The sequence below is a fragment of the Halichoerus grypus genome, chromosome 4 (genome assembly GCF_964656455.1).
Source record: "Halichoerus grypus chromosome 4, mHalGry1.hap1.1, whole genome shotgun sequence".
In the NCBI taxonomy this organism is placed as follows: Eukaryota; Metazoa; Chordata; class Mammalia; order Carnivora; family Phocidae; genus Halichoerus; species Halichoerus grypus.
In genome coordinates this window covers 147,601,529-147,613,575 of record NC_135715.1, presented here as the reverse complement: position 1 = coordinate 147,613,575, position 12,047 = coordinate 147,601,529, and the positions used below count along the sequence as shown (strand labels likewise).

Below are 12,047 nucleotides of genomic sequence, written 5' to 3'. Positions count from 1 at the left end.
AGACTTTTGACACACATATTTCAAAATTGTTATCCAGATCACTTTGCTGACTTGTACTCCCACCAGCCATGTTTGAAGATACTCATCACACCTCACTTTGTCAACACTGAGTATGCACTTTTTAAAAATGTTTCTAAGGTGAAGAATCTAAGAAATGTGTATGTCTTTGGTGTACAAATCTGAGACTATTAACGAAGATAAAACATTTTGTCACATTTAGTGACAAATCATTAGTTTTTCTCTTTTTGAAAATTGCTAGGTCATAATTTTGTCCATTTACCTTATTTATTTAGCCAGGGCCTTGGTGTTTTCTTACTAATTTGTATGAATTATTTGCATATTAAGAATATTCTGGGGTGCCTGGGTGGCTTGGTTGTTAAGGGCCTGGCTTCGGCTCAGGTCATGATCCCAGGGTTCTGGAATCGAGCCCTCCATCGGGCTCCCTGCTCAGCTGGGATTCTGCTTCTCCCTGTCCCACTGCCCCTGCTTGTGTTCCCTCTCTAGCTGTCTCTCGCTCTCTGTCAAATAAATAAATAAAATCTTAAAAAAAAAAAAAAAAAAGAATAGTCCTCCTACCGGCACCTAGGTGGCTCAGTCGGTTAAGCGTCTGACTCTTGGTTTTGGCTCAGATCATGATCTCAGGGTTGTGAGATCAAGTCCCACATTGGGATTCTCTGCCTCTCCCTCTGCCCCTCCCCCTCCTTGTGCACTCTCTCACTTGCTCTCTCTCAGATCTTTTAAAAATATATTACTTCTTATTGTCTCATATTTTTCCTTGGACCTATTTCTTAGAGATATAATTAACAATTTATTAGCTTCAGGTGTACATGATTCAGTATTTGTATATATTGCAAAATGATCACAGTAAGTCTAGTTAACATCCACCACCATAGTTACATTTTTCCCTGTGATAAGAACTTTTAAGATCTACTCTCTTAACAACTTTCAAATATGCAATACAGTATTATTAACCATAGTCACCATGCTATGTAGTACCTTTTTTAAAAATAGTGAAATCTGCTTTTTATGACCTCTTTCATTACTTTTAAGTTTATGCAGGCCATCCTAATTTTTAAAAAATCATGTAATTTTTTAAATTTTCTTGTATTTAATAGGATTTGATTTTCCACATTTGAACTCTATGAGAAATATATTTGGAATATGAAACCTAATTCATTTACTCCAGATAATTAACCAAAACATCCTAACACTACTTACTGAATACTCAGCCTCTTCTCACTGATTTATAATGGTACCTTATCATAGATTACATTTTCTTATACATGTTAGTATCTGATTTGTATCACAGAGTTTTAATTGTGTATCTATATAATATTTTAGTTATTTGAAATGGCAAATTGCCTCTAATAAATATTCTTTTAAAATGATTTCCAGGTTTTTTTATACATTTATTCTCTGAGGATTATTCAGCCAGGATTTTTTTTAATGCATTAAAATCTATAAATTAGGAAGAACTGAAATCTTTACAATATTCAGGCTTTCTAAAGAAATTATAATGTTTTGCCATTTACCCAGGGTTTTAGTTTTTAGTTTTCTTTTTTTAAGGTCTATCAGTAACATTTGGTAGTTTTATTTTCCCGAACACATGGTTATTTCACACTTTTTTTTAGGTTTCCCTGCATATTTTGTTTGCCCTTGTTGTTCTGAGAGGGATTTCATTATTTTCCATAACCGCTGACTACTTCTGGTATATAAGAATATGTATTGATTTGTACCAATGCTTATTCCACACTCAGTAATTCTGTCAAATTCCATTAATTCCATTAATTTTGAGCATTTTAAGATTCATGCTTTGTAATTTTCCAGGGATATGATGATAACTGGAAATAGTAAATGTTTTGATTCTTTCTAATAGCTATTCCCTTTTGGTCTGTTGATATATATTTGCTCTGATAAGAACTTCTGTAATGTAAAATAATATGGACATCTGTGTTCAGTTTCTTATTTTATTAGGATCACCTCTAATATTTTATAGTTAGTATGATTTTGAGATATTTACCATGTTAAGGAGATCTTTGTGGTCCTAGTTTTCATGGAGCTTTTATGTTCTTAGTTATGCACAGATGGTGAACTCATAAAACGCATTTCAGACAGTTGTCAGTGTTATCATCTGATAGTTCTAATATGATATGTAAAATTAATAGAATGACACATTTGACATCCTTATAATCCTGTAAAGAAAAATCCTACTTGGTCTTAACAGAAATCTCTATTTAAATAATGGTGAAATTCTTTTTACTATTCTGTTTAGGATTTTTGTATTTAGAGTTATAAGTAAGATTGGTCTATAGAAGAGTATTTGTATGTATGAGAGAGAGCACATATTAGAGCATTTAATTTTGCATTACCTTTGTTAGGTCTCAGAATCAAGGCTGTACTGGTTTTATAAAATGATTTGGAGTACCTTTTTGTTTTTTAATAGCCTTTGAATCAAGGCTATTTTTACTCAGGATATTCTATCCATGGCTATTAGTCTACCTCATCTAAAATCAACATAATCATTTATAATATCACAAAATTGTTTTAGGTTTTATAAGATTATTTAAGATTATTGCCATCAAATTTGATATAGAACATTTTTATGTTTTTTTAAATTTTATATATATTTTTCTCTTTTACTTGCCTGTTTAGATTAGCCAGATGCATGTGTAATTTATTTCAAAGAACTAGCATTCTGTCAATTATCTCTTCTTTATATTTTCTAATTAATGTTCATCTACTTTCATCTTTATTTCCTTTTTCCCATCTTACTTTTGGTTTCTTTCATTATTCTAACTTTCATTTAGTGATTAATTGTGCTTGATTTCTGTCTTTTAAAAAAACTAAAGCATGTAAGACCATGAATTCACCTTAGACATATCCGTATTCAGACTTTTGAGTCATGATTTATTAAATCTCATTCACAGGAATCTTAGTTTATCTAATTCATTTTCCATTTTCTTTCTCATTCTAAACTTGAACAGTGGTTCAAGAATTTAAATGTTTCCAATGTGAAACCAAATAAAGTATCTAAATTCTAATAAGAACCATCACAATTAAAAAAAAGAAAAAAGATAGATTACCTAATGTATCACACTTCCAATCAGCCAGACTTGCATTCTAGTATCTTGTATGGCCTGTACTTCCCAATATCCAATTAGTCACACTAAGTCCTATCAATTGTTATTTTTTCCCCTCAGATGTATTGAGATATAATTGACATGACAGTGTAAGTTTACAGTGTGCGTGATGATTTGATATGTGTATATATTGTGAAACGGTTACACAGTTAATTACCAATTCTTTGCTCAGTACGCCTCTGGTACTCACCTTCTTTTCACCCCCTCTCTTGCATCAGGCTGTGGTTACCACCCACCAGGAGCACAACCACAGCTTTGGAACAAGGCTCCCTGCTTTTGGCCTAAATGTCATACACTGTTAAATAAATTCAGTTTCCAAACAACTTACAGTTATGGTACTCAAGAATCTGTAATAACTGCCTTATTATTCAGCACATAAATCTAAACTTTGTGCCTCCTCTTTTGAGAGCATCCTTTCTTCATCTGGCCCACCCTGCTTCTGGCTAACCCTCTGGGCATGCCAAGCCCCTCTCCACCACCTGCAGACAAGCTTTGTACCTGAACAGAGCTCTTGCTCAGGATTCCTTCAAACCTCTGTAGGATAAATAAATAAATTAATTAATTAAAAAAAAAAACATGTTTTCTTCAAACTGGCACTCCTTCTAACCTCTCTGTATTGACTTCACATAGATTTTCTCATTTTCAGTTCACCAGAGCAAAAGATTCCCAAAGAAGAAAAAACCAAAAAACAAACAAAAAACCATTCACATTTAGTAAAGGCAAAACACTGTGTAAGTGCTTACTTGGCATTTTTCTGGTCTTCCAAGGCAGAGGTGTCAACACGTAGCCATCTTTGTAAGCAATAATGGTTAAGCTGAGTCCTAATTTATAGAGTACTTTTATCAACACTGCTCCATTGTTTTTAGTTACTGTGGAATTTGTTTTCGTGTAGTTTACAAACACTTCTACAACTGCTTGACTCAGGTACTGACGACTGATGATGTCATTCACCTGCACTTTCAGCATAAATACAGACACTGGAGGAGAAAAAAAGCCAGAAATGGCAGCACGTTAGATCCTAGAATGTATATGTCGCTATACCTTAAAATGTCATTCAAGACATCTGAATAACAGTACAAAACTGCTGATAAAATCTGGAAATACATAATGTATGGATGAATTGATAGAAATAGGTATAAAAACATTCCAACAAGTTCATTATTCTTTCTAAAACTGAAAAAATTTGAATTTATTATTAATAAGACAGTTATTATTCCAATTTTTTCTGCCAATAAAAAAAGGAAAAGGAAGCAGTGAATCTGAGGGGAAGGGAGGTTCGCTCTTCAGAAAAACACATTTTTACTTGGCCTCACTAATCCTAATGCTACCAATTAATTCAAAATATAGTCAAAGTTCCTAGAATAAAATGCAGTCTCACCAAACTAGTACATGGCTGGCTCCTTTTTTTTTTTTTGTTCTGTTGTCTGGAAAGCAAGGGATGTGTTTCAAATTACAAAGTATCAAAACAATATCCTTAAAATGTCAAAAAGTATTATCTGTTAAATATATATAACAAAGCATAGTAAGATAATAAATTGAGGAAAATCAAAATTAACTTATTTCTAACTTAAGCCTCCAGCTTTATAGATCTTGACGATGTGTTCATGAATTTCCCCAACGTTAATGTCTTGTTTAAAAAGAACTTGTATCACCATGCAAATGCCTTTGTAAAGCATGTATCACAACATCTTTGCCAAAGATGACTTCTCTTCCACTACTAATGGGCTTTGGAGTCAGTCAAGGTCAATCACTGCCATTCCCTAGATATGTGACTTGGGGGAAGTTAACTTCTCAAAGTCCATTTGCTCATCTGTAAAATCAGGAGAATAACTACTTTGAGGTAATAAAATGAAATAATGCAAATAATGTGCTCAGCACAGTGGTTGGTTTTCACTTAATATCATTATTAATAATAAAAATTATTACTCCATAATTGGAGACCATTTCACAAACATCAGAGTCATCAGTAAAAAATACCTCAAGAGGGTTGCCTGGGTGGCTCAGTCAGTTAAGTGTCTGACTCTTGGTTTCCGCTCAGGTCATGATCTCAGCATCCTGAGATGGAGCCCCACATCGGGCTCCCCACTCAGCGAGGAGTCTGCTTCAGATTCTCTCTCTCTCTCTTTCTCTCTCTCTCTCACTTTCTGCACCAACCCCCACCCCGCACATGTGCTCTCTCTCTAAAATGAGTAAATACATCTTTTAAAAAAATACCTCACAAGGACTTATTTTGTGGCTATACATTTACGAAACCCCATTTTACTCAAAATTTTTAGCAAGAACAGCATGTCAGGTAAAAAATCCTCGTCAACACTGAGCTGCAATATCAGCTATCAAATTATTGTTACACCTTATGTATTCTAACTTTATTAATATAAACTAGACTTTAAATTGTTTTTGGACCATACCAAAGACATTTTAAGTACAAGTAGAACTACTGCAGTAATCACCCAGTCCTAGGAAAGATATAATCTAGCAAGCTAGAAAAGAGCTCTGATCCTTTCAAGAATCTAAAATTGAAGGGGCGTCTGGGTGGCTCAGTCATTAAGCATCTGCCTTTGGCTCAGGTCATGGGTCCTGGGATCGAGCCCCGCATCGGGCTCCCTGCTTGGCGGGAAGCCTGCTTCTTCCTCTCCCACTCTCCCTGCTTGTGTTCCTGCTCTCACTATCTCTCTCTCTGTCAAATAAATAAAATCTTTTTTAAAACAAAAAAAATCTAAAATTGAAGTCAAATGTTATCCAAACACTATTTTATATATATTTGGACACAAACATTTTTAGTGTATTTCCTCTCATGAATCTTCATAAAATATGTTAGTACTATACATAATAATTATAACCACAAGAACTAAAATATGTTGAGCCTTAATGAGCCAGGCATTGTGTTAATTTTTAAGTGCATCATGCCATTTACTCTTCAAAGCCCTCGTTACAGAAACGTTATTGTTTTCTTCGACATATATACTGGTAACTGTGGGTTAAAGCAGTTTGTTAATCAGCCATGGCCAACCCACAGCAGAGAAAGGAAACAGGACACAAACTTGGGACCATCTCTCCTCAAAGCCTGTGCTCTCGAGCCACCACACTGTACAGCTGCCTGACTGAACTCTTCAGGCGACTCCAGCCAGAGCTTAGAGTGCAGAGATGGGGAGAATGAATTGGGGAAAGAAAAGGGAGGATTATATCCTAGACAGTCATACCTTGAAACGAGGCTCCATTAGTCTGTCTAAAACACTGTTAATTTCCAGGACAACAATCTCATATATATTCAAATATATATGGAGACTAGCTAAGGCATCATTTCACATTATAAGTTCACCCCATTACTCTAAAGATAAAAAAAAAATCATGTTTGTAACATTTAAAATCAAAATATGAAGAAGGGCTGGGTATAAACATGTTCCTAATGCCAAGCCTTGCATGTATATTATCACAAAAATCTCCATATGCCTTTGTAACGTGTGTGATATCAAGTCCACTTTACCAGTGAAAAAATGAGGATTCAGACAGGTAATGTGGACTGCCCCAAGGCTCACATACATTAAGAGGCCCTGTCAGCCTTCAGTGTCCCCATGAATGACTCCAAAGCCATCTTTACGCCATGTAACGGAGTCTTGGGGTCATACTACTAAAATTAACTCCAGGACTATGGTGTTGCAATTACTGAGAAATGCTTATATAACATCAATTAAAAAGAAAAAAAAAGGGTGTTCCCCAGCACACACACACACACATGCTAAACTATGGCCTCAAACTCAAGTGGGAAATATAACTGGGGTAAAAACATAAATAAAAGGTTGTAATATATGTGACATGATGGCCACCTAAACCAAACATCCTTGAATAGGTCTGCCGAGTACAAATAGCTATTTACGTGTGGAGGACAAGAAGTTGCCCCACTCAAAATAACTCCCCCAACCTCCTAGCTCCTAATCCCCTCGATGAAATTCACTGAGCCACTAGCACAAAGCGCCTAACTAATGGGGGCCAGAAAGATTCTGTGAGGACCTCAAAATGTGGCTGAAGATACACAGAAGCTAGTGGTTTGTGGCACGGAAACATCTTAGAAAGTCTACGCGTGCCTACCCCCCGTGCTTTCCCAAGTCTCCCTGCCCCCTCTCCTTCCCAAGGCTGGTCATACAGCCCCTCCTGCTGATCCGTGAGCTGTACCATAATCCCTCCCCAAAGGCCCTTTATTCCTTGTAGCCAGAGTCAGACATGGTTGCTTGCTTCCAAAGCAAGCACCTTAAATGATAGAGGGTACAACTGTAAACATAGGATGTGTTATTTAATGGGCTACCCTATCCTTCATAAGAGAAGGTGAAGGAAGGATAATGTTATGTACCAGAAATAGGATAAAGCATATGAGAAGGAGACAGCACATAACTAAAAGGGCATTAAGATTCTCTCATAAAATTTGATAATGGGTCTTATTCCAATCGAGTATACCTACAATGGCTCCTACAACAGCTTATTCAGGAATGGGAATTTTGATGAAATCATTTGCTCCAAAGATTAATTTCAGAAATTCTCAGAGCCTTTGATTTATAGACAAATTCCAATATATAGTAAGATCTTGAGCTAAATTCATTAAAAAAACTCTGTGTATTCCATCTGTTTCATCCCGTAAAAATACAGTTGCCAAAATAAGATACACTAAAGCCTCCTGACATGCTGAAGCTGGGTTTGATTAATAAATGTTTCTAAAACATTTTCTAATCCAGAATGATTTTATTTTTCCACATGTAATCATTATGTTAAAGACTAAATTTGATGAGAAAATGAATATCAAATTCGAAAAAATGACTTGCCAAGGTCAAACTTTGGCTTTGTGCACCTTGGATCTCATAGCCTCAGGACAGGATGTAACCCTGACCAGCAGAGTCTGGGTTCTCTAGCTCACACTGGAAAAAACTAATGGTATTTGTGACACACACACACACACACATACACCAAGCCCAGTGCTAGAAACTTTATACATGTTGTCCAATTTCATCCTAATACAAACCTGCAAGACTTTTCCCCCATGTTAAGGCAAGGAAACTAAGGCTAAAATTGCACAAATTAAGAAGGGTAGAGGCAGGATTCACAGACAAGTTCATCTGACTCCAAGTCCCATGCATTCTACTCGCCACATCTCTCATTGAAAAGACTTAGATCGGGTTTTCAGCATATTCCGCAGCTTCCTTATTTCCTTCCAGCCAGTGCAGAGAAGGAAGTGCTTGATTTGCTGCTGACCCTCTGAGCCTCTCACCCCAGCCCCCCACCTGGTTTGTCTGGCCAAGCATAAGCAACAGCAAAACCAGCATTGAAAACAACAAAAACAAAAAGTCTCAGCTGGAGGCCTGCTCACTGCAATTAAAGGAGCATGAACAATTCTTTTTCCTCCAAATAAAAGGAGAAGTTGTAAAGATTGCCTACTCGTGACTTAATTAGGATGCTTCTGACTTCCATGATGTCAATAGCTGATCAGGCAAACAGGCCTGGCAACCAGAAGTTTTATATATATATAAATATATTATTTTATATATTAATTATATATATTAATTATATATATTAATATATATTTTAATTATTTTATATTATATATATATAATCTCCATATATATATGTATATATCCAGATATATATATAAAATCTCCATAACAATCCCCCTTACTGGTTCTCTCCAACAAAAATACTTTGGCATTTAGATGGGGCAGATTCTGTGGTTAAATATGTAATTTTCAACCACAGGTGCTTTTGTCTCCATAATCTATCTACCCTTCTCCACTGCATTTTTCAGCTTTCCCTGCACTCAGTATTTTCTCTGTCACTTAATTATAATCATTATGTCTTGCCCACATAATCTTCTTTTCAATATGTCACCATTAGTTTAAAAACGGTTCAATATCAAATGATTTCAACTGAACCCTTAGAAAACACATAATCTAGCTGTTGAGAGACACAAAAACAAAATGCACATCAATGAGCATGGTCCTAAGGTTGCTGGGGAAAATTTTAACTATCACATGATTAAAAGCATTGTTCAGTAGTGAGAATCACTATAATTCAAAAGACTAATGTATACATAAAGAAGTGCTCCTGAAAAAGCATGTTAGAACCAACACTATATTATAGTTTTGCTATAGGATAGAGACAGGTAACTCAAAGTTGAGGAAGGGTCTAAAGCTAGCTATTTGTTTGGCTGTCATCTAGAGCTTCAAGTGGGGTGGGCTGATAAATTATAACCCCACTTCTTTTCAAGAGAACTTGACATCATCTTATTATGTTGTTACCATTATGTAGGTTACAACTGTGCCCACAGAAAAGCCACCTTATTTTCAGATTTCTCCAGTACAAAAACTAGCCGACTTCTTTCCCATTATATTTCAAGCATGTACAATCATTTCATTTAACATATAACATTTTTTCCCTCTAGGAATATAATGCTAAAAACATGTTAGGTTTATAAAGCTTTTATAGACAGATCACAGACCAAATTGTTAAGTATATGACACTCTAACAAATAAATTTTAAAACTTTACTGAGGTTTATGCATTCTAATGAGAATGAGACTAAAAATGAAGAGCATAAAAATATAGTGGAATGAAATACTTGGTTGGGAATAATTAGAAATATTCACCTACAGGGGTGACTGGGTGGCTCAGTCAGTTAAGCATCTGCTTTCAGTTCAGGTCATGGTCTCAGGGTCCTGGGGGGCCCCATGGCAGGCTCCCCTCTCAGCAGGGAGTCTGCTTTTCCCCCTCTCTCTGCCCCTCCCCCACCCCACTTGCGTGTTCTCGCTCTCAAATAAAATCTTAAAAAAAAAAAGAAAGAAAGAAATATTCACCTACATTACTTCACCCATCAAATGTTTATTGACTGCCCATTTTGAGCCAGATCTGCTCTAGCAGGTATTGGGAATACAAACATTAAAAAGACACTGTTTTGCCTTGAGGATTAATTTAGAATCTATGTACATAACAATTCCTAGAATAAGTATCCATCTTGAAGAGAGATACGTGCACTCCCAGGTTCACTGCAGCATTATTCACAGTAGCCAAGATATGGGAACCTAATGCACAACAGTGGATGAATGGATAAAGAAAATGTATATACATATAGTGGACTATTACTCAACCTTAAAAAAAAGAAGGAAATCCTGCCATTTGCTACAATATGGATGGACCTGGAGGACATTATGCTAAGTGAAATAAGCCTGACACAAAAAGATAAATAATGTTATGATCTTGCTTATATGTAGCATCCAGAATAATCAAATTCATAGAAGCAGAGAGTAGAATGGTGATTGCCAGGGCTGAGAGGAAGGGGAGGTGGTGGTCAAAGTGTACTAAGTTTCAGTTACATAAGATAAGTAAGTTCTGAAGACAGTATAATGCCTATTGCTAATAACACTGCATTACATATTTAAAATTTGCTAAAGGGAAAATCTTTAAGTGTTCTTACCACAAAAAAGAATTGATAATAATAATAATAATAATAATAGGGGTGGGAAGAAACTTTGCAAGGTGATGAATATGCCTACGGCCTTGATGGTGGTGATGGTTCCATGGGTATACTCCAAACTCATGGAGTGTATACATTAAATATGTACTGCTTTTTACATGTCAGTTATATCTTGATAAAGTAGTTTTTAAAAATATCCAAAAAAATGTGAATTTAATACTTACTTTAGAATCAATTCCCACTATCATTTTTTGAACAGGGAGAATGCCAACATTTTTATTTCAGATCTCCAAAGCGCCTGCCCATTTATTCTCTCCTGTTTTCCATAATCTGACTTTTTGGTTCATTATAGTAGAGACTTTGTGGTGAGAACCCAAAAGATGACAAACTTCTGGCTATGACCCAAATCAGGCTTTATTCATTCTTCACCATTTTCATATAAGATATCTAGTCACAGAAATTATAATTTAGAGCTAACTATACAAATATCTTGTAATGTAAACATACAAAAATCTTGTAAACAGAAAACATCTGGTCCCAAATTTAAATGTCTGTGTATTTAAAACCTTTAGTAGAGACATAACAATCATGGTTTCACTAAAGAGAATATAAATTAATTCCCAACTCTTTAGCCTGGCATTTAAAATCTAAGATCTGGCCACCACCTTCCTTTCTAGCCTTATCTATTCGGGGATTGACAAACTACAGCCTACGGCCAATTCTGACCCACCACTTAATCCTGTAAATAAAGTTTTCTCATCATACTGCCACAGTACTCATTTATGTATGGCCTAGGGGCTGTTTTTGCTACAACAGCAGAGTTGATAGTTGCCTCAGAGGCCACATGGCCTACAAAGATAAACAGTTACTATCTGGCACTTTCCAGAGAAAGTTTCCCAACTTCCGCTCTATATTGTCACATAAATGGGTCAAAGGTCACTATCCAAGATTGACCCACTTTCCTGCTACATTATTCATTTCCTTCTTTTATCTGAAAATACATCCCCCTTTCTTTCCATCTCTAGCCGTCAAAATCCTACTCCATTCTTCGAAGTTTAGCTCAAATAAATTTGCCCTTATTTCAGTCAGATGGGACCTTCTCTTCTGTACCTACTAGTCTAATGGCACATGATACATTCTGGTCTATGTTTTGCTTCTGTTTATCTGGGAATAAGTTTCTTCACAGCCAATATTGTTTCAAACTCAACCTTGTGTTTTGCCGGAGTTTAGTAAGGGGTTCAGAATATGTATTCTAGATGAATGGAACAAGGGTCAGGAAGAAAAGCGGGAAGAAGAGTAGGAGAAAGGAGAAATGAAGGAAGAGAGGTAGAGAAAGGAAGACAGAGAAGATCAGAAGTGGCCCAAGAATGGTAACTGTAGGATTTGCACAGAGGCCGCCCGGAGTTACAGCCAGCTTTCCAGCCCCCGTATCGGGTACAATTTGAGTTTAATCCCACA

General features: G+C 35.9%; 1 protein-coding gene across 1 annotated transcript in view; it reads right to left on the bottom strand.

Annotated features, from left to right (window-relative positions):
- FAM171B (family with sequence similarity 171 member B) overlaps positions 1–12,047 on the bottom strand; it is a 63,913-nt gene that overhangs the window by 22,041 nt on the left and 29,825 nt on the right. The window contains exon 2 of the mRNA XM_036073830.2: positions 3,884–4,117. Coding sequence (XP_035929723.1) covers positions 3,884–4,117 — 234 coding nt within the window. The remainder of the gene's footprint in view (positions 1–3,883; positions 4,118–12,047) is intronic.